General features: G+C 31.0%; 2 protein-coding genes across 2 annotated transcripts; one reads left to right on the top strand and one right to left on the bottom strand.

The window, feature by feature from the left end:
• Positions 1–1,275: 1,275 nt before the first annotated feature.
• On the bottom strand, positions 1,276–7,391 carry LOC122584979 (GRF1-interacting factor 1-like). The gene is made up of 4 exons (XM_043757073.1): positions 7,235–7,391; positions 2,211–2,287; positions 1,996–2,080; positions 1,276–1,817 (listed from the first exon to the last, which is right to left on the bottom strand). Exons 1-4 carry the CDS (start codon positions 7,319–7,321, stop codon positions 1,434–1,436), a joined length of 633 nt encoding a protein of 210 aa, XP_043613008.1. The 5' UTR covers positions 7,322–7,391; the 3' UTR covers positions 1,276–1,433.
• An 8,332-nt stretch (positions 7,392–15,723) lies between these two features.
• Positions 15,724–16,452, top strand: LOC122590597. The gene has a single exon (XM_043762789.1). It carries the CDS (start codon positions 15,724–15,726, stop codon positions 16,450–16,452), a length of 729 nt encoding a protein of 242 aa, XP_043618724.1.
• Positions 16,453–24,833: the final 8,381 nt, after the last annotated feature.

The following is a 24,833-nucleotide window of genomic DNA, read 5'->3' as shown; positions in this document are numbered from 1 at the left end:
TATTATTATCCATTAATAAACTAAAACATGATTGACATGTTTTTCAAACGACATGTGACATAATCCTTGATCGACACGTATCCTTTTAATTTATTTATTTTGTTAAATTATCTTTTTTTAGTGGTATATAAATTCAATTTCCTTATTAGACTTAGAACTAAACTCTAACTCTTGGCTTATTAATACAAAAAATATTATTACCTTATTTGATTGATCGTTTTCTCATTAACAATTTGTCTCTTTTTCTTTCTCAATTCCTAAACTCCTATCACTTTATTAATTATAATAAATTATTAACTTGAAAACTTCAAAACTTTGAGTTTACGATCCGAAATCACAAGGCTATTTGTTATCATCTACCATGCTTAAAAGTTCTGATTTTGATGTGGTTTTAAAAATTTAAGGTGAATCCAAAATTATATTATATTTATCATTACTGCTTATTATAATTTAACTTAGGTCATCGATTTATTTTAATCATATAATTTATTTCATACTCACGAATCATGTATGAGGCATATTCGAATTTTTTTATGCTACAATCTATATAATTACCGTACATCGGACGAGTATTATGACTTGTATGAAAAATAAATAAATTTAAAAAGTAGTTCAAGATCAATCAACTTCCAAACTAACCTTATTGTCCAGTCAATCCTTTAACATATAGTCGCCACACCCAGTCAAAGCTTAACAAAGTCGCCACTGCACCTCTGTACTCCTGTATTTAAACCCAAAACACACATACATTCTTCACACTAACTTCATTGTAACCAAATCATATACATTAACATTACAATGAGCCAACGCGAAGGCACAAAAGATGTCGAGAGAGCCATCAAGGTGAAGCACATATCAAGCCCGGTTCTGGTTGAAGCAAAAAATGCCCATCAATTCAAGCAAATTGTTCAACATTTTACGGCCCAAACATCTAACGTCACTAATCAAGGCTACGTATACAACGAGCCCTCAAACCAAACGAACCCACAGAACGAAACATATAGCTATTCATGGAAAGAGATTGCAGAGACACATGGGCATTAGCTTAAACATTCTTTGCATGTAACTTCTTAAGTCTTGACCCAATATATATATTGTAAGATATGCCTTTAATTTCTACTTTGTTTAACAACTGTTTCTGGTTGTTTTGTGATTACTTTTAATAAAAGACATTGAGAAAACAAAAAATATATGTGCATCATGCTACAACATATGCATATAAACTAAACCACGACTGCGACTTAAAAACCTAGCATAAAAATCCAGCACAAAAAACGTCGCAAACATGAGTTTGCACAACATCAAAATCCATTTATAAGCATCTTAACAAGTTATTTTACCCAGAGAATTCTACTCTTCTTAAATATTACCTGCTTCTGATACTAAAATACTAGTACAAACTTAATACAACAAGCGTACACGAGTGAGATACATCAGTTACCCTCATGATCAGCTGATTTCAAGTAAAGAGTCTCACCACTGCCACGTCCTTCATTGGACCCTGAAAGCCCGATCTCTTGTTTACGAACAAAGTCAGGGAACCCTCCAATGCCTAGGTGTGTACCACTGCTGCCAGCGGCGCTAGTGTTGTCATTGTGCAACATGTGAAGTCCACTGCTTCCACTACCTCCGCCACTAGAGTTCATTCCTAGCTGATTGTGCAAGGCGGCCTGCTGCTGTAGTGATGAGTATTGCTGCTGGTTGTAGAGCATAGACGAACGTGCAGCCATGAGTGCTTGTGGTGACATTTGTTGTTGAGATTGTTGGTGTTGCTGCATGTAGCTACTTCCTGGCTGCATCATCCCGCCTAGCTGGTACTGCATTTTTAATAGTACAGATGTTATTTTTCAATGTACACACAACACCAGAACCCAATCCCTGTATAAGCGGGGGATAGGGGAGGTGAGATATAAGCGGTCTTAACTCTACCTAAAGATAGAGAGACTGACATCCATTTTCAGTTTACACGATGGTGTATAAAATATAAAGTTGTACCTGAGAATGAATGGCAGGAGACTGCGGCTGAGAATCAGCAATCGCAGCAAGGTACATAAGGTTCCTCTGAAGCTTTGCTTGATTTCTGCCATGATAAAGAAATATTGGTCAACTAACTGATTTTAATAGTTGTAAATGTATTAAAACTTCATGTTTTTTAATTCCTTGCTTATTAATGTATACAAACTCTTGGGATAAAATTGGAAATTACATACTCTGCGCACTCGGACAATTTGCCAGAGTTTTGGCTCTCAACGATTTTCAGAATCAGAGACTTGTTCTCATCGAGGTACTGTAAATGGAGGACAAGAAAAATTAACAGCAAGTGAAACAATCAACATAATTTACTGGACAGTTAAAATCCTCCCCCTTACGAATCACATTGTCACGGTCAAAAATTTATATTTGTAAAAATTCAAACTTGACTCTGATTACAGCAATTAAAATTAAGAATAACATCCTTGCAACTCTTGATTAAGCCACTAAAATGAATTTATAGGGATATACTGTTTTAACATAACAAATACTGTTGTGCATTTATCATTTTCATTTAAATTTAATAATCAATTGATCAAAAAATGACTATAGTATCTCATTGTAGAACACATTGTTGACCCAAAAAGGTGGGTTTTGAATAAAATATAAAACAATAATAAAGAAAAACTTACAACCTCGCTTCAACTTTGGCTTCAACTTTTGCCACGTGTCAACAAACTAATGGTGACAATATTTTTATTCTCACTCTTTTCTAATTATTACTATTCATTTCCTATTTATCTTACATTCGTTTAATAAGTTATAAGAGGGTGTTTGGTATGATAAAATGGAAAGGGGAGTAAGGGAATGAGAAAGACTTCCCTTGTTTGTTTGAAACAAAGAAAAAGAATGAGAAAGGAGAAAAGGGAATCAATTTCATTCTCTCCATTCTCTACAAATTGTAGAGAATGGAAAAAAAAAAAAAAATTTTTTGAAGATGTTATATGTAATAAATGTATTATTATTTAAAATTTTATTTTTATATATATTCATTTTCTGTGGGTACCAAACAACGGAATCCATTATCTTTCCAAATACTAATTCTCTTTTTCACTATTTCCATTATCTATTACATTTTCATTCTCTATTATTCCCTCCTACCAAACACTCCCTAAGGGTAATGAACAATGCTCCTAATTGTTTAGCCTAGAAATCCTCTTAATTAATAGGATCGTAACATGTAAAATTAAGGGGTGAGATTAGGAAAGAGAATTAGTGGATTACATGTGTTAACAATTGGATGTATTAAGAGGATTTGTAGGATGATTGGTTAAAAGAATTTATCATTTCCAAGTTATAATATTTAATTTTTAATACATTTTATTAATTAAAAATAGTATTTTCAAATAAATATTAAAAAAAAAAATTAACCCACTATGTTTTTGTTTTTTTATGTTATAAATTATTATAAAAATAGTTTCTTTTTATTTTAAAATAAGATAAATCTTTCTAAAATGGGATTAATTATAAATCATATTAATATAATGGAGAAATATGAATTTTTTACAGTATTCAATTAATTGTTGGTCTCACTTAGATCACTTATTATGTGGTGGTCAACAAGAATTGGACTTAACAGAATTTATATGCAATATAAGCATTTCGATCCGTTGTAACTTAAACCTTTTTAGAACCTTTACCATCTTTTAGAAAATATATATACTTAAAAAAGAAAAATGCTAAACACCATCTTTGAGGGTTTTGATCATTTGAAAACTAAATTTTTCATGAAAACTAGAAAACTGTCAAAACACATTGTGTTCTGAATTTAACACAATGTGTTTTTAATATGTTTTTCGAAAACACATTGTGTTAAATTCATATCATAATATGTTTGAACAAATTTCTGATTTACAACGCTATCAAAAACACACTGTGATTTAAAACTTAACACAACGTATTTTAGATTACACAATAAAAACACGTTGTGTCTTATAAAAACACAATTAAAACACATTGTGTTAAATTCAGATCACAGTATGTTTTGACAGTTTTCTAGTTTTCACAGAAAATTTAGTTTTTAAATGAACATTTCACCCATCTTTGATTAAGGTTGTTTTTTATTATGAATAAAAAAATTACCTTTTTATATCAAATAGTTCACCTCTGAAGTTTATGCTAAATATGTAACTATATATTTAATACACCTTAAATTTATTCCAACACTAAACTCTATAACTTTTTTACCAATTAGAGACAAACGAGTAACTCGAATTGACCAAGTCCATGGGTTAAGAATGTCACGTCTTATACTAATGCAATATATGTCTCGAATATCATACTGCAGATAGGATAGTTAAAAGAAAATAACTTGGCATTATTTTGACATCACTAACAATGGAGTCTATCACACTCAATGGGACACATCCATCTGGTACAACTTTGTTTGAACAATTTTAAGACATTTTAGCCCTACACATATGGGGCATGTACTCCATTTCAACACTTGAATTATTTACCAATCTATAGAAGAATGATCACACTTTTGCCCAAGATGGGCACATAACCAACAGCTTCCTAATGGGGTCATGCTTACATTAACAACAATTGTTCTTCAGTCCACTATGGGGCCTACTACTGCTATAGATCATGTAACATGTTGAGGTCCAAACACATATTTTTTCCACAAGGGGTTGGAAAATGTTGGTTGATTCACCTCAATTACAATGTTTTTCTTTTTATTTTTTAACGGACAACAAAACTTTTTATTATTTCACCGAAAATGCTAGCCAGAAGCTAGCGAGTATATAATACATAAATACATAAATAATACAATGTTTTTCTTTTAAGTTTCATAAATAATTTGACATGTTAAATACATAAGATTACAAACCGATTATTTCTATTTTTATTTTTTAGACAACCAACGAATAAAGTCTGGTTATCTAAGGTAACCCAATGATAAAAGGAGATCCCAATTCCCATACACCTGCGAATACAGATAAGTGGGTAGCCCAATCTCACGAAAAACCCAGACATGCCAAGAATTAAACTTTTGCCTTGTGGGTTAAAACCTAGATGCCACAACACCTAATTAAAGTGTTGATCATTGGCATTACAAACCGGTTTTTACATTTATAGAACGAAACTATCAAATTGACAAACCAATTTAGGAGACCACCATAAAGGCAAGTTAGAAGCCTGCATACTTTCAGATGTACTTTACGTACAAAAAAAATAAATATATCGATATTGATGTTTGATGAAATAGCGTTGAAATCGTCCGTTCAATTATATAATGCCTATATTGGTCATCATTGGATTAATTACCTGCCACTAACCCAAATGAAAATAAAAGCATTGCTAAAGTAGACGATTAACTCATTGATGTCAATTTTCATTTGAGCAAAATGAGAACAAGTCTGCTAAGCAAAATTTATTTGAAGCTAGTTTCTTTAATGTTTATAATTTTCAACATAAACTTATATTAAAGAATAGGGGGTTACGTTGCTAATATAGTCTATAAGTACGTGTTATCGAATCAGCCCAACCCACTCGAATTTCAGGCCATAAACAAAAAAGCATCATCTTATGTAATGAACTAGCGTATAGCCCCGAACAGTATGTAATCATCCGGCCCAAAAACCCTAAACCTTAGAGCAGCCATAATTGTTTTAAAACACAACCTTATGTAAACTAATCAAAAGTGATTATCGTACCACATGTTTTGATAAATCTATCACACACATATTTTAGTAACTTATATAATGTGTTCAAAAAGATGCCTTGTATGGTAGAGTAATTAAAACTTATAATACAAATATCGTTTCCCAATCAAAAGTTATGTTAAATCTACAACATTTGTGATTTGTCCATTCACAACAAACATGTACGTATCATTTATTGCATAGTATACAGTTGAATAATGCAAAGTTTATTATGGATGGATAAAATATATTGTAAATTTATTACTTCCCTTTCAAATTTCTCTAGCATGACCTAATTGACACAAAACCTTATAATACATATCCGGATACTTTAAAGTTCCCGGGATACATATAAAACTAAATCAAAACAAGTTAACCATTCACAAAACCATATACAATCAACATTTTAAGTTTGATTCAACTCCCACATATAAATTGGTAAACAAGATAATTCATGTTCACAATGCATTTATGTTTCCCAAATGGCCTAAAGCTTCAACAGCATCCAAATCTGAAAGATTTAGTAGTACAGCACAACTGTATTATATTCAACTCTACCCCTATATATTATGCTAAATCAAATACTAGCTAGCTAAGCTAGCTAGGCCTAGCTAGTATATATAGTACATACATACGCACTCACTTTGGTATCTATATATCTTGTTTTTCTAATCGATCGATCGATTGATCTATACACTGATTTCTTGATTTGTACTCAAAATAAATAGACATACGCTTATAGATATTATATATTCATAATAAAATAATCACATAAAATTTTCCAATATATGAAATTTAAATAGTACTAGCTAATATAAATAATGTAACAAGATACCTGGACAGCAAAAGGCCAACATATAATTTCACTAGCACATCGATTAGCATGCACAAGCACAAATATTGATGGAATAATAAGAATGTTTAATACAGAATCTTATTAAAAACACAGATTACAAGAGGCTAACATTGTTTATTCCCAAATTAAACTAACATATATTTTATACACAAAGTTCCCTACCTTAATATTTAATAGTATATTACTAATAAGAAATAACAACATTGGATTTATATTTTTTTAAACTTTACTCAACTTTTTACTTAAAAATGCAAAATAAAAAACATGTTTATGTATCTAAAGTCATCAATACATAAGCTTACCAACTTTAGAAAAATATACTACATTATTTTGTACAATAAATATACCACATGTGATTGTGATGTGTATATGGAAGTAGTAATAACTTTAACATTTGTGAGTTAAAAGTTTACTTGAGTGGTATGTATCTTTAATGTAACATTTTTTGAGAAAAAGTAAGTTTCTTGATTGGAGGGAACTAGCTTGTTTCAGATCAAGAAACAAGTAAAGGAAAGTCCAAAAAGCATAAGGGGTAGACAAAAAAGATCAAAAAAAAAAAAAACCACTTAACCCCAACAACAAGACACAAACAATAAGAACTCAAAACTCTTTTTTTAAGTGTGTGTTAAATAAAAAAGATAGATACATAAATATATAGTACTTGAAATACATGAAAGGAAGAGAAGAAGTTTGAACTAACCTGCTGAATGTGATCAGTAGTAACGCTGTTAGTGGGATAATAAGCTGCTGCCATCATGGGCTGCATCTGCATCAGGTGCTGCTGCATTATATATATTTTTAAATTTTTTTTTCTATCTCTTTATATATGTATACTTATATATATATAACTTTTTTTTCTCTCTCTCAGGAAGACTACTGTATCTATCTATCTAATATAACAGGTGTGTGTGTGTGTATATATAGAAAAATGGATGTGTCTATGTCACTCTAAATAAAAATGAATGGATGAAGGGAAACAAAAGGAAAAACTGTAAAGTGCAAAGGGGTGAAAGAATAGGGCTCCACAAGAAACTTTGTTTTTTTTTCCTTTTATTTTTGTGTGTGTTAAAGTGTGTGGTCAGATAATTAAGTGGAGGGATTAAATGAGATGGGGGAATTCAAGGGAAACCCTAGCTAGGAACAACACAGAGATAGATGGATAGTAATAAAGGGCTTTGATAGATGGATGAATGGGATGGGTTGCAGAAGATTGATCAAAGAAAACAAAAAAGCAACAGGCTTTTTTTCAGTGTATGTACTATCCTTCTTTGTTTATATAGCTGGACTTGGTGACCGATGCTATAGAGATTGACAAAAGGGTGATCACATTTTCACATTTTCACATTTTAGGGTTTTTTTCTTTGGGTATCAATAGTAAAATTGGCACTTAAAATGTGTGATTCATCAATTATCAATAACTAATTAATCATTTATTTGCACAGCATTATTGTCATATCATAAAATCTCTTCATTATTTCTTAAAACATCTATAATATATTGCAAGGCTTTATTCATTAAATAAATATTGGAGAAAAAAAACAAAAACAAAGGTCACACGTTTTCATTCGTCTGCTCATAAAAACCTCTCTATGATGAGGCACACCCGGCCCAATGGTATTGACTCGTTGTTAATTGGATGACAAGTTATTAAGGAGTCGATAACTAAACATTGTAGAGCTCTTGTGTTTAGTAGGAGATAATCAAAATGAATGGAAATGTAATATAAAATAAAAATTGTGATCGAGTCATGGAAGAAAATGAATTATGTTGTATAGTTACCACAGAGAATTAATATAAAAAGATATGAAACTTTTAAATAATAATAAATTTAATACATATAATATCATCAAAACAAAAACAAAAAAAAAATTCATTTTCACTCATTCTCTAGTAAAGAATGAAAATGATTGTCGCTTCTACATTCTCATTCTTCATTGCAAACAAACAAAGAAATTTTTTTCCATTTCTTTTTTCCTCTTTCTATTCCATCATACCAAACACCCTTTAGTGACTTGAGTTTTGGACATTTCAGTAATATGTGATTTACTATATATAGGAAGACCTTAAAGACTAAGTTAAGCGATAATCGAAAAGAGGTTTGATAGTGCAAGGTAAGCATCCAACAGGTGTTTCAAAAGATTAAATCGATTTGGTTTTTTTTAACAAAAGTAGCTTAAAGCATTGTTTATTTAGTTGGGAGGACTGGATTAGTTTTAATGTAATATAATTATATCGATAGTATTATCGTTGTCAAGTACTCACTACAAAAAAATTCATTTGTTCACACTTGGTTATAAAAAGTGTAAAAAAATTTATGAATTTAATCACATATAAAAATGTGTAGGAAAAAAAATTACATTTAAGAGTGAATAAATTTTAAAATTTATAATTGTTCACACTTATAAATGTATAAACAAAATGTTAACACTTAAAAATGTGAACAATTGTCAAATATTTTCACACTTAAAAGTGTGAAAGTTAACTTGTAACACATGATTTCTTCACACTCTTCATGGGTGAAAAAAATAGGTGTTACAAATTAACTTTCACACTTTTAAGTGTGAACAATTGATATATTTTTTCACACTTAAAAATGTGAACTTTTTTTTCCACATGTATAAGTGTGTAAATATTGTGATTTTTTATTTTTTATTTTTTACAATTTTAAATGTAAAATTATTTCTACACACTTTTAAATGTGATTAAGTTAACAAAAATTTTCACACTTTTTAAAAGTATGAAAAAACAAGTGTGAGGAAATGACATATTTGTTGTAGTGACTCTTCAATTGTATCAATTGCCTATGAATAATAAAAATTATCTTTAAAAAAAAAAAGTATTTGGTTTTTCTTGAGTTTGAAATTATTTTGAGTAGTTTGAATAAAACTTTTTACCTCTTAGAAACTACTTTGGGTTTTGTGGTTTACTATTGATCACCCGTTAAGGGTGTTTAACTGTTTTCAAAAGTATCATTTTTGAAAAACGTTTTGGGATAGGAAATTATAAATGAGTTTTAAAGTTGTTTAAAAGTGCATGCTAGGTATATTCTCATTTGGGCGATGATGTGAATATAGTGTAATCGTATTTTTCTTGCTCATTAGAATTTGCTTTAAGCTATCAGAGACGAGGATATCAGTTCGAACATTAAGCAGACATCATTACTTCCGTATAAGGCATATATGCTAGCTCCACCTCTTGCTCGGATATATTGGTCTTGTTTGGTATCAAAACCGTTAGATGTTATCATTTTATAGGAAACAACAACAAAGTATCCAATCCCGATATAAGTCAGGCTATAGGGGAGGTAAGATGTAGACAGACCTTACCCCTACTCAAAGATAAAGAGGTTGCTTCCAGATCCACCGGAGTGGAAGGGACCTCCGGCCCAAAAGTGAAAAATAGGGTTAGATCCACCGGAGTGGAAGCCTTAACCGGATAGGGATAATCTCGATCTCAAACTCTCAATCTCAATCTCAATCCCACTCTTCGGATCACAAATTCAGATCTTAGATCTAGAAATTTGTTACTGTTAAGGAGAGGGAGAGGTTAGAAAGAGACTATCATTTTATAGGAAGTGCATGTTATATGTTTTGCATATGAGTATCCATTGTATTAGACCATTCGAATATTGGTGTTACTCTCGGTGCCTTCTCTTCGGGCATGTGCTGAGTTGTAATGTGTTTTGTGTCATGTCCTAATTAGGATCAACGTGTGTGACTAATTTATGTTAAGTTCGGTTCGGCTCGACTTGTTTATAGGTTAAATTTTTAACAAACGTACACGACTTGCCTTAATGTACGTTTAAATGAAAGAATAATATATTGCCTGTTAATACGGATAATTGTATAATTTTATATACGGTACTCTAATAGGGATAAAAAGAATTGAATTTTATGGCTGGAATGGCTCAATTGTCCTCTTTTTATTTCGTCTAGATAGTATGTATGAGCTAGTCGTTTGTTATGATCTAGAAATTGTAATTGTATTTGTATTTTTCATGTATGTACTTTGTGTGGTATCTAATATATTGCTTGATGCTGTTATTTATTTATTTATAACTAGGTTTTTGACCCGCACGATGCGCGAGCTATATAAAAAACTATATAATACACTTTGTATATGAAGAAATGATAGTGAACATATTTCATTAAAATTACGTGATTTGAACTATATAAATAGTTTAGTAATATATAAACATATGGTTGAACAGAAATAGATTCAACCAAAAGCTTGACAAAATATGAACTTAAAGAGATAGAAGAACTTAAGCTATTAAGCTATACTTTAAATTATCATTAAGAATTTAGTAATATGTTTTTCTTCTAGTAATTCTAGTTATTTGCCTTTTGTTGCCACTAAATGATCTACATCTAGAACATGTATCATGTAGTCGTCTTGTTACAACAGAACTCAAAGACATACAATTTGATCCTTAATGTAGAGTGACAATTCCACTACATTTTTCTCCAAAAAAGTTAAAAGTCACATGAAAAATTACAATTGGCTGGATATATAATTCAAAGAGGATAATTTGACTATGCCTTATGTGTTGAATGTTCTTCTTAACATCCAAAAAGTAAAACAGTTATATTCATTTGAAGGTGTTGCTGCGATTTTTAGAAATGGATTATCAACACCATGATGGTTTCAATTTTTGTTTAATCTAATTGACTAATTCAGAAGAGGTAGAATGTGCCGTTCCAAAAGAGAAAGAAAAAGAAAATTAGGATGTAGAATTTGGTTTAAGGGTGGGGTAGGTCTCGGACTTCAGATGATTTACAATTACTTGAATTTATATAACTCAAATTTTTTTTTGGGTTTTGCTAAACGAAACCCTAAGGGTTTTTGTTAAAGTGTATTAATTAGTTGTACGTTTACCATAAAACCCATCTTATTTGTACTTACCGGCTATTGGCAAAGAAAAAGGTATACACCAAGGTAGTTTTTATACTTAAAAGAGGATATTGTTTATTAAAACAAAAGGTTTAAATTTGGAATATATATTCAAGGTGTAGTTAATATAATGTTAAGATTTATGAGTTTCGATGTTATCTTTTAACTAATTAAATCTACTTTTTACACTTAATTTGTTTTATTTATTTGTTTTACTTTTGTATATTCATATTGTTTTGAAAACTTCCATATAATCATCATAAGAAAAAAAAAAAGAACTTTATGTAATGTTGAATAAAAAAGATAACGGAATATCATTAGGTATAGACATGATTTTTTAGTTAAAGAGAAGATATTATTTTATCTAATGAGAAGATCTTAGATTTCTAGAATGTATTTATTTATTTATTAATTATTAATTAATTAATATATATATAAGTTCATTTTTTTTCTAAATATATAGTTTATTTTTGAAAAAAATATGGAGCTGACACATAGGATAAAATTCTATGTGGCATTTTTTCAATATAGTTTTAGATTGCAAGAGGGCTTTAAAAAGCTTAGTTAACTACCTTTTTATAAGAGTTATAGATATTTGCTGTTAAAAAAAAAAATTATTGATAATTTTCACACGGGAATTTTAATCTTAGATTTGTCATTGTTGATTAATATATATAGCGTTTTCAATAATGCCTAATTATCGATATCTCATAACTCAGAAGGATACTAGTATTTGTTTAAAGAACATATATATTAATATTGGCTTGAGAAAAAAACAATTCAAATTCGCAATGTGTGTATATATAGTATACTGATAAATTTGTACGTTTTTTTATATGGTTTGACTGACCGGAGGTGTACGTATGAATATATACATACGTGTCAGGAAGTGGCACCTCGAGTTCTGGGTTAGATGTATATATAGGTAGTCTGTAGCCACAGACTGACTGGTAAAATTCGTTGGGGACTGTGTACATGCGCCACCGTTCTCTCTCTACATTAAAAAAATACTTGACCTCACGTGATTGATGATGACATCCTTTCATTCATTTTTCCCTTCAAAAGGACAATATTATGCTCTACCTATACATTTAAATACTACTAAATGTACGGACCGAATAACTAATTTTTACGATGTGTTACCCGAACGTTGTTTCGGGAGACATTATATTTATTGTGTTTTGTACTATGTAAAAATTATTACATGCTTTTAAAAACATTATATAGCTCAAAACCTGAGTTGATATTAATTTTTTAATGATTAAGCAATTATAAAACCTTTGAAAGACATATTGGGAAATCTTTGCCAATGAGGTGGTGCATAGGGGTTTTCTCTAGCATTAGCTAATTTCCTCCAGAAGGGTAGTGGGACTTCCACCGCCTGTCATGCCCTCAGATTGACTGTGCTGGTGACGTGGTCGATCTCTACCGGACGATGAAGAGGCATGCCGCTGAGTCCAATCACTAATGCTGTTCAAAAAAAAAAATCGACAGTAACAGATTAATATATTATACATATTCTAAAAGATAATAAGTATGAAAGTAGATTATTTAAAATAAAAGTTTTTACAAAATATTAATACAAACATAATTAAAGCTAATTTCCCAAATCATTGAAAATAGAAAGTGAAACAAAAATAATCCATAATAATAAAACATCAACCGAAATAACACTGAAACTAATAAGTATTTCAAACAAATTTTTCGGAGATGGTTAGGTGTATATATTCAAAATATACACCTTAATGTTATGTGTATATATACTATGTAATAATTCACTTATAATAAGATGAGATAATCTTAAAAATGTTACAAACTTAAAAAATAATAATATGCAATTAAAATAAATGATCTTTGTAAACAAATTGGAATCAATTTAAAAGATCAAAACATAATTTGTCAAGCCCAAAATTAAGAATATAAGATGGGTCCAAAAGAAAATGAAAACGGGCCAAAAAAAATGGCCTGTTACTATTCTTTGCACGCATTTCCGTATCTTTGTGATTGTAGATGGATATGCCAAAAGAAAGAAAAGGTATAGTTGCATCAGGGATTATAAAAAATAAAAAAAATAGTGAGGGTTGAAAAGAAAAAGTTTTAGTTTGGCAAAATATTTTGTCCATGAATTGTCTGATTGTTCACGTAGGTCAAACACTCCAATATGGGCAGGTTGCACTTTTGGAGAATTGGCATAAGCCCAACAGAACAAAAACCCAATACTGTAGTTTACACGAATTTCGATGGCTTTCTTTTTAATATATATATTATAATATGTGTGATTACTCATACAATGAAATTGTGGGAACAACAAAAGTGTGGCGGAACCAGAATAAAAAAGGGTAAGTACTACAAATTTTGTTATTATGTACTTATATCAGAATAAAATAACAATACCGACTAAATTGTTACAATTTTTTGCAATTTTTTTTAATGATTTTTGACTATTTTTAACGATTTTTAAGAGTTTTGTCACTTTAGTAGTTTTCATTAATCATTTAATTGGACAAGTACGTTTTTATAAGTTTTATTATCAGGATAATCTTTTAAAAGTTTAAAATTAGTCACATTGACGGATATCCCATATTAGGTTGATCCATAACACCAATAAAATATACATCGTTTTTCAAAAAAAAATTACACTACATGCATCTAACGGACCTGTAGCCCGGACTAACCCTAGTTATATGTAGTTCCGCTTATGGACGAAAGTGTAAGGTGATCGACATGGTGGTGGATATTAATGGTGACAATTGGTTGTGATGGTGATAAAAACATTAAAAGAACATTGCTATTTATGTGGGGAAAAAAATTATATCATTTATAAGTTATTAAAAAAAGATGATTATATCTTAAACCTATTTTATCAGTGGTCACGAGATTCCCAAATTTCATATTAATTCAGACAAGTTCAAGAAACTGACCGACTCAAATGCTAATTTTTTGGATTCGGGGGGTCTTTGGAAGAAGTGAAACAGGTAGTATGGAGTTGTGGCAGTGACAAATCGCCGGGTCCTGATGGTTTTACTTTTGGCTTCATTAAACGTTATTGGGATACAATTGGTGGTGAAATCTTTGATGTGGTCTCAGAAATTTTTTAAAACTTCAAAAATTCCACAAGGGTGCAATTCGGCATTTATCTCCTTGATTCCTAAAGTCGATCACCCTATTACTATGGCAAATTATAGACCGATTAGTCTTATCGGTACTCAGTATAAAATAATTGCTAAATTATTAGCTAATAGATTAGCAAAGGTAATTGATTCTATAATTAACCCAGAACAGTCAGCTTTCCTCAAAGGTCGACAAATTCTTGATGGGCCACTCATTTTGAGTGAGGTGATCAATTGGTTTAAACGGCGAAAGTGTAAACTCCTTCTTTTTAAAATTGATTTTGAGAAGGCTTATGATTCGATTGTGTGGGAGTACTTGTTTACTTTTATGAAAAAGATGGGATTTAGTGACAAGTGGATTAAATGGATTATGTCATGTTTGAGTTCAGCCAGGGCTTCAATTCTGATAAATGGGAGCCCACCAAGTGAATTCCCCATAAAGAAAGGATTACGTCAAGGTGACCCAATGGCACCATTCTTGTTCATCATAGCAATGGAAGGCTTGCATGTAGCGTTTAGGAATCTGCTACGACTTGGAAAATTTCGAGCTATTAATATTAATCATCTTTCGATCTCGCATCTATTGTATGCTGATGATGTGATTTTATTGGGTGAATGGTCAACGACAAATCTTGATACTATCTAGCTAGCCTTAAAATTCTTTTACACCATTTCGGGCCTCAAAATTAAATTTCATAAGTCATCTATCTTTGGTATTGGCGTGAAAAGAGATGAAGTTGCCTTAACGGCCGAACGATTTGGGTGCGAACCAGGTTCATTTCCTTTCTCCTATCTAGGAATTCCAAAAGGCCGATCTATGAGGAAAATCAAAGAGTGGGACGGTTTGGTGCTAAAATTCAAGAAGAGGCTATCGGTATGGAATGCAAAACTTCTTTCTATAGGTGGTAGGTCCACTCTCGTTTCATCAGTTTGGGTTCTCTTGGAATTTATTATCTTCCCTCTTTAAACTTCCAAAGAAGGTGGATAGCAATCTTGAGTCGTTGAGATCCAATTTCTTTTGGAGAAGTACCACAAGATGGCGTGGATTAAATGGAAATGAGCATTAGCTTCTAAAGAGGTTGGAGGTTTGGGCATTGGCAGTCTATATGCGCTTAATCTTGCACTTCTTTATAAATGGAGATGGCGGACTCTTTCGTCTACGAATAGTTTTTGGGTCAATGTAATTATGGCAGTTCATGGCCGAAAGTGTCTTATGAATTTCAAGTCTAAAAACAGTGGTATATGGGCTTCGATTTGTTCTTCATTGAAAGAGATCCATGCCTTGTCCTCCGTTCCTGCAAATGTCATCGCTAGGCGGCTAGGCAATGGTGAGTCAACCCATTTTTGGACTGATATTTGGATGGGGAATGAGGCCTTTTCTAGTAGGTTCCCAAGACTTTATGCTATGGAGACAAACAAACAGGCCCTTGTTAGTAATAGGTGGAATAATGGCGAATGGTCTTGGTTATGGCGCAGGAACATTCGCGATGGGGCTGAAGCAACACAGCTTGCCAATTTAACCTCATTGATTCAATCTATTCAACTTATAGATAAGGCTAACTCTTGGACTTGGAATGTTCCAGGTAATACATCCTTCTCTGTTCATCAATTTCGACTTTGTCTTGAACGTGCTCTGTTCCCATGTGAGCCACTTAAGACAAGTTGGAATTCTTTAGTACCTAAAAAAGTTAACATTTTTGTCTGGCGTCTTCTGAGGGATCGTCTCCCATCTCGATTAAATCTCAACCTCAAAGGACTAGACATTGATGATATCTCTTGCCCACTATGCCCATACCAGGTTGAATCAATCCAACATCTCTTTTCGTCTTGTATGCTTTTTAATGAACTGGCACAAATCATAAGCAATTGGACACGGATTGACATTGTTATTGCTAACCCAAAATCGACACTATAATGGATTCATGACTCTCTTTTCCCGTCCAAGTTTAAAAGAATTTTGGAAGCTATTTGTTTCGCGTGGTAGTGGTCGTTGTGGAAACACCGAAATCATGTGATTCACCGGGAGATTGGCGACTCGTGTAATGTTGTATTTCACTCTATTGTTTCTATTTCATATTGTTGGATCTCTAACCGTGATAAGAAATCTAGTATCCCATGGTCAGTATGGGTGACGAGTCCATCATTTTTATTGTAATTTGTAGTAGCTGGTTTATTGCCTAGGCGTCTTGCCGAAGCAATTTTTTATTATTAATAAACTTAATGTTGTTAAAAAAAAAATACATATAATTAAATACATCTATACACTACAAGATTACCCGCGTAATACTATTGTGTTGTACGAAATCATAATGAATATAAGCACACAGAAATTACCCAAGTGAAGTCGGCCTGGTTAGGCCTTGCTTATTATTATTATTATTATTGTAAAGATTGAATACAAAATTTCTTAATCTAAACTGATATTGTTTAGATTATTACTGAAATATATTAGAAAGAACAACCTGATAAAGATGATTCGTATAGAAAGAAGATATCTATATATTATATAAAAACTGAGTTTGTGTTATCAAATTTGAAACTAAAACATCTCTCTTCTTAATTAGTTAATTGAATAAATGAAATGCTTTAATCCTTCTAAATGTTGATTATAGGTATGTTGATTATGTGTGTTAATAAATTGAATGCTTTAATCCTTCTAAATGTTGATTATGGGTATGTTGATTATGTGTGTTTTGGATTGCCAAGAGTTAATTGTACGAGTAGTTTATTGTTTGTTAATTAACTGTATATAAGGACGGAGGTTTTGGATTGCCAAGTGTTAATTGTTAGTTTATGCTTTAAACATAAAAATAAAATAGTATATAATACATTGAAATTAAATATGGTTACTAAAGATGATATCATTATTAGTTTATTTATTAATAAAAAGTAAATATAGATGATAGAATTATATCACGTAAGTTTTCACATTAGGAATAAATATTAAGCTTTACAATAGATTAGGATAAAATTTATTAAATTAGAAAATTTTTGTTGGCATATGAAATTAAAGCCAAGTATTTCACGTATATGGTTCAGTGGTTTATCATTATCCCCTAATTTTGTTATTTTTAAAGCCATAAGATAAGTGTATTTAAAAAGGTTCAAAGTTGATACTCATATTAGGACACGTCACCACTAGAACACCTTTTATCAATGTTAACTTTTGGGGACGGAAATTACATATTGATTCTGGATCCAAATCCGCCCAATATGTAATTTCAGAGTTAATAATAGGATTTTAATATAGAGTTAATTTTGAGAAGTTGGCAGTTTTGGATTGCCAAGAGCCGTGTATTGAAGGATATATTGATTGATCATATATAATAGCAACCGTTTCAGAATTTTGATGGGCTCTTGGGGTTACTGGATGTTCTATATAAGATGGACCCAACCTTTCCTTATCGTCACTTTGCATCCTCTGTTTCCATCAGTTTATAGTTTTACATATAACAATTAGGATGGGAAAGGACCGTGATGTTGCAGCAAAACAAGTGAAAGACATTGATTTTGTTTACTTGGACCAGATTGATGAAAGTTCAACCAACCCAATTGTTGCCATGGTCTGCAGGCGCTGGGATGTGATCAGTATAAGGAACAAGTATATGAGTACAAATTACATAATTTCTGATAAGAAGGTTTGTAATGAGGAACTGATGTTTATATCAATTTTGTATGGTATATTATTTGTGTGTGGTTTACTCAATTGTATTTGTTTAATGCTAGGGAAATGTGCTCCATTGTTTTGTTAAGGCTGGGAATGCTTTTCGATTCAAGCAGACTTTAGAAGAAGGTGGTGTCTACATCTTTAAGGGTTTCTCTGTTGCTCCAAATCCTGAAAGGTTTCGGATCATGAAAGATGCTACGTACATGATATTGAGATGTTTACCGCTATCCTTTTTAACTGGTGCCTATGAGCAGATAATACCCACGGAGAACAGATTTTTTGTTGGTATGTAGTTTTTTAAATCTTCATCATATATAAGTTTCTGCCTATCTCAATGCTATTATATAATAGTTGTTTGATCTTTGTTTGGGAAAAAAAGATGGAACCACAACAAGAAAATAATGGATTTTTCATGTTGTTATATTCAATTGGTTATAAATATTTAGGGGAAGAAGTTACATAAGCTATTATGAATCTGAACTTTTTTTTTGGTTTACATGTTTAGACGTGGTTGGCTATGTGACTATTGTTGGCGCGCCCTCAAAAAAATCAACCGGGAGCTAAACTGTGGAATTTAATCTGACTAATGAGCGGTAACTCCATTTTAATAAAGTAGTTTTGTTTTAATTACACTCCATGTTAGCGGATGCCTAACTTGGAATTATCTATATACAGGGGGCAACAGCTCAGGGTTACTCTATAGGGTTGGCTGGGAGACTCCATGATTCGGAAGAAAACAATGCATCCGGGCGTTATGTCATCCTTCTTACATCCGTGAGCGCTAAGGAGTATCTTGGTAGTATATTGGTTGTTGTATACCGTGTTGAATCAATGAGCATGTTCTTAACTTTCCATATATTCGTTGTAGGTAACCTCTGTCTTTCGAGTTCCTCTACTACGATCTTGATTGATAATGAGGACATTCCTGTAGTAAAGTCATTTAAAACTGCCATATAGGTAATTATATACACCTCATCTGGTTATGCTTTATTGATCTTTGTGGGTCTGTATGTTTGTAATTTAATTGCTTGCTGTAGTGGTTCCAAAATCGACACTGGTTTGCCGCTACTGTAGGCTCGACCTACAATATCAACTCTTCGTGCTCTGATAGAGTGGGGTCACACCAAAGTAAAAAAGAGTGTATACGATTTACGTGTAATTTCTCTATTATGTTCCCATAACTGTTCTTGGTTAACTCATATTGTATATCATAAGTGCCAATTCTAATCTTCATAAAACTCTGACTATAACATGAAACATGTAAAATTTCCCACCATATGATTCCATATGATAGGGGGCACTACCCCCCATAAGTCAGTACACAAATAACCATTACAATGATTAACTCAACTTTTTAATAAACCCAACACTTCAATCAGATGAAACACTCCCTTCATCTCCGCCGTCTAACGGACGGGTTTTAAGACCTCGTTATATGGAAATATACGATGTGAATGATTAATTAGGGTTAATTAAGAAGTGAGTTTATATTTGTCTTCGTCCTTCACTTTCCACCTTCTATTTCTTTCTTTAACTTCAGTCCTTGAGAATTCTTTTATCTAGAAATAATCCCTCAATTATACGAAAACTTATTAACTTTTGTTTTAAGCTAGGTTGATAATATACGTTAATTTAAGTGTGACTATGGTGGCGTGGTGATAACGCCTAGTATTGGTGATGGCGACTGTTTGTGATGATCATGGGGTGATGGTGTGAGGATGAGGTGAAGAGTTAAATACTCATAGTACATCTGAGTTTGTGATACACACACATCTTTTTATGCTTATACTTTTAGCGTATTTCAATTCATAGATTCTAACAATCTATTTATGGTAAGTTTGCCTATCTTGTACATACATACCCACCATGATGTCAATGGTATTCGCCATACTAAATAAAACTATGATAGTTATCTTACAAATATGCGATCAATTAATTTATCAACAAAATAAGTTAATAAATTGGTATTGTGAGGAGGAAAATACACAATTATTCAGGTTGTCTTTGACTAACCATTGACTATTATGTCTTTATATACATTTTTGTTATTGGTAACATGACCCACTAGTGAGTGACAAGTACTGACTCGTACTATGGCCCGTCTCTCACATGAACATGTAGGAGCTAAAAGTTCATTTCCATTGAATGAAAACAATTGCCATTATGATTTATGATCCTCATAATCAAAATCATTGAGTAGTGAAGGTTGTGGTCTCGTGGATTAGTTCGCCGACCACCATCTTTTAAAAAAGAAAAAACTTGCTCAATGCCGCTTTTTGCGGGTTTTTGCCCCAATATTTGACGGTATATGGGGATGTTAAGATGTAGACAGACTTTACTTCTACCTAAGTAGAGCGGCTGCTCCATTTTCTACCTAAATGGTAGAAAAGGCCTTCCAACCTTTGCATGGAATGAGGATCGGACCCATGACCTCTGTCTTCAGAGTTCAGTGTTTACTCTGTCTTCAAAGTTAAATTAGATAATATAAGTATATAATAAATAATAAGGAATGATTAATAAGCTATTAGCTACTAAGTTTAAGTATAAATCATTCACACTAATCTTAGGTGTAGAACAACCTTATATTTTTTTTTATTTATTTTATTTTAAAACAGCAAGGGCCGGATCACGGATATCCGGACGGATACCGTGGACCTACCCGATCCCGTCCCCTACCCGCTCACCCGGGTAAAAGCTCCACGAAGTTAGGACAAAATCCGGCGGGCAATCACAGGCCGAGAGTATCGAATTTGTGCCCCCTGGACAAAAGTCCGGATATCCAACCACTGAGGTAATCAGTGAAGGACAAAACAACCTTATATTTATTTTTCTTAATAATAAATAAATTTTTACTTGTCGATGGTATATTTAAAACAAAAATAATTGACTAAAACTTACTATAATCTTAATATATACTATAAGACTATCGAACTAATAATTTAAACCAATCCATCACTCAATTTCATCAAATTGACTTTTGATGATGTCATCATTTAGATAAACTACAAATAAAAATCCTGATAATCATTATCCAATATATTATTATATTGATATTTATATTAATTTGTAGAAAAAGTCTCATTAATTTACACTTTTTGTTTTCCATCAATAATTTATACTTTTTAGCCTGAATACTTAATCTATATATATTTTAACATCAACTGAGAGGATTCTTTAAAATTGCAATCATTTAATTAATTATAAAAAAAATAAAACATATGAAATATTGTCTACAAAATTTATTTCAAAACCTAATGACTAATTAACAAATATTAGATTAGATTTTTATAAATTATAAATTATAAATATTATATTTAATATAAACATAAATTGAACTCTAAATACATATCCAAACATAATAACAGATGACGATATATAACATCATCATTTAAAAACAATAGAAATTACAAAACATTTGACGATCACAGAACAAAACACGATTTAGAACAGAGCGTTACTTGAATACTAAATCCAAATCAATATGAACCCATTCAAGATTTATTTTATCTCCATCAAGAAGGTAATAATAAATTTTTCTCCTTTTATATATTAGTTTTGCGTATTAATGTTTAAGTTACAATTGTCACTCAATCAAGAGTCTTAATTGTTATCAAAAAATATAAAAACAATTCTAATTGTTATCAAATATTATAGGACATGTGATTGAAAATAAACCTATGCGTGTTATGGGATTGCATCATGATCAAATACATATTTTGAATGTTAAGTAGTTGTTTATATTTATTCTTAAATATTTTTCATAATAATATCACATTATGAGCACCCATGGTTTCAAAATATTCTATAATATGTCTAGGCTAATAATGACAGTGACGAATATATGATATTGTATCACAACTTGCAAAATATAACACTTAAAACCGTATTTCTACAAAATTATAATTTATGACTTAATGTATGAAGATTTAATATTGATAATATCGTAAATCTCATGTCCAGTGTTTGGACACGGGTCTAAAAATAGTATCCGTACTAAATTGTTTGGTCAAATTAAAAAATAAATATTAATTGTGTAATTTGTTCTTAAAATTTCAAAACTTAATCTTTTATGCTTTTGAGGAAAAGTATAGACATTGTAAGAAAAAAACTATTTAAGTTGAAATTAAAATCGCATAATATTTTTAAACTCGTGAAAATTAATTACAACATGATTATTATGTTGGTTTTGAATGGAACTTGTAAAAAAGTTATAATTTATTATAATACAAATGTATATATGTATAGACAGGGGATATAAGGATAGTGATTATGTGACTATTAGATACTTAAGTTTGAGTATAAACCTCTTAAATTTTAATATTTTAATTTATAAAATTATGAGAGTCTATCATTTATCAATTATGTGTGAAATCTAGTTATAAAATTTATAAACACGAATCACTAGAAAACCTAACTACAACACACTTATGGGCAGTGAATCCGTTCGTATGTATGTATAGTAAACCGGTAAATCCGAGGTCGATCGCAAGGACTTATTAAGCAATTGTAAAATAAAATGACTCTAGTAAAAATAGTTTTTGTGGCGAATTGTCACGTTGCAAGTAGTTAATAAAAATGAGTTAGTAATCCCTCAGGATTAATCAAAAAGAGAATTTAGTTGTATTTTATGACAAAAGAGATTTAAAAGTCATCTGTCTTGACCTCACTCGACAACGTGTTTGGATTGCACATTAATGAAGTTCAAATTCAAATTAAGTTGATAAAGATAATTGTGACAAAACAAAGGCACAAACTGGTACCACCAACGTTTGTAAAATCATTTAAACTACCTAATTAATCGGTTCCTTTGTAAAAGCTGGTACCACAACACTTAAAACAATTTCCCTAACCAACTAGTTTGCTTGACTATCAAATTACATTGTCTATATGTGAAGATAACGTGGTATACCAACCATTAACAACCCGTTGACAAAATAACTCCTTTTATAGACAAACAATTAATAGAAAATCAAATACATGTTCAATTAGTACCACTAACGAATAACACATATGCCACCAATATCAAATAATAATTAGTAAGGAATTAATCATCAAGATCTCGACACCAACGATAATTGAAATCAACTTTGAATTATAAAGTTATGCAATCCTACATATTGTATCACTGCATCAAGACGGATGATAGAGAATTTAGCTACTCATATTAAAAAACAAGAATGGAAGAAGTTATATTATACCAATTAATTGATGAAAATCTGGTAGAAACAATGATTCTAATCCGAGACTGAAAAGATAAAAACCCTAACAGCTTGTTTGCCTTAAACAAATAAGAACAAGAGTATTGCTATCAAAACCCTCATAAAATTCGTACTTAATGCCGAACATAGTGGAGTATCTATACAAAATCCGCGTGTAACGGCCGATATTCCATTAACGCCCATTATACTCTTCACAATCTCACGGACGTTATGACATAAGGGCGTTACAGGGATAATCACAATTCACAAATCACTTCATAACGCCCGTGTAAATATGTACAGGTATTACGCCTTCCAGAATCCGTTTTCTTTGTCTTTCACTTGATTTCGACCGACGAATCATTTCCCTTTCTTCCATATGTCATCAAAATCAACCAATTCATTCGTAATCATTTTCCACCTGAAAACACTTAACACTACCTCAAAGTATCGAAAGTTGGATAAAAGCTATAAAAATAACGAATAATTGGTTCTAGAATCACGTGGGAATGGTATAATAATATTGAACATCAATCAATTATACAATAATAATTAAAAATTAGTATGTGATGGTTCTATAGCCAATCTGTAGCCTGTAGGTATATAACAACCACGTATTTTGGTATTCACGTATATATTATATATAATATTAGATTTTAGCCTCGTATCCAATACACGTGAATTTATGACATATCAATATTAGATGTTAGTTGAATTTTATCCCCCCCCCCCCCCCCCCCCGGTTAGGGATATTAAGATAAACAAATTTATTTTCCATATTTTAAAATTTTATGTTAAATTAATTTCTAAAAATATTTATCGAAATTATTTACTACGAGTATTTATTTTAACTAATTAATTTTGGATTATAAGATAAAAGTATATTGGGATATGTATTAGTATTACTCTATTGGGTCTGTATATATAATATATATAGGGAAAAATGAATATAAGGTTGTCATGAAATCAGTACATAGGTTATATATATATATATATAGCTATATTTTTGATTTATATATTGCAATTATTGGGAAAAAGTTTAAATTTGTGAGTTATATATTAGTTATTATTGTATTAAATATATTAGCCAAATTCTATGGGATATATATTAGTTATTATTTTTGGTTATTATCTTGGGATTATTGGTTAAAAAAGTGTAAATTTATGATTGAAAAAAAAGTGTAAACGAAAGTCAAAACTGAAAATAAAAGTCAACTGAGAAAAATGTGAGATGATGGGTCAATAAGTTATTAGAGTTATTGTGTTTATTATATCAAAAGATTTGAAAAAGATGCGTTATGATAAAATACGTATAGCGTACAAAAATGGACATGAAAAAGTTGTAATATATTGGTTGGAAACATAAAGGAAACAAAATGTAAAAAAACCAATAACTAACCTGTAATTGAAAATCCAAACGAACTTTGATAT

This window comes from Erigeron canadensis, chromosome 1, assembly GCF_010389155.1.
Source record: "Erigeron canadensis isolate Cc75 chromosome 1, C_canadensis_v1, whole genome shotgun sequence".
NCBI lineage: Eukaryota > Viridiplantae > Streptophyta > Magnoliopsida > Asterales > Asteraceae > Erigeron > Erigeron canadensis.
The sequence above is the reverse complement of the archived record's forward strand: the minus strand, read 5'-3'. Positions and strand labels throughout refer to the sequence as shown.

Excerpts from the sequence above, each read along its gene's own strand:
- LOC122584979 (XM_043757073.1), bottom strand. The coding sequence starts at position 7,321 with ATGCAGCAGCACCTGATGCAGATGCAGCCCATGATGGCAGCAGCTTAT. Across the intron at positions 2,081-2,210 it reads AAATTGTCCGAGTGCGCAGA|AAATCAAGCAAAGCTTCAGA; the intron begins GTATGTAATTTC and ends TTATCATGGCAG. Across the intron at positions 1,818-1,995 it reads CTCCTGCCATTCATTCTCAG|TACCAGCTAGGCGGGATGAT; the intron begins GTACAACTTTAT and ends TTAAAAATGCAG.
- LOC122590597 (XM_043762789.1), top strand. The coding sequence starts at position 15,724 with ATGGCAGTTCATGGCCGAAAGTGTCTTATGAATTTCAAGTCTAAAAAC.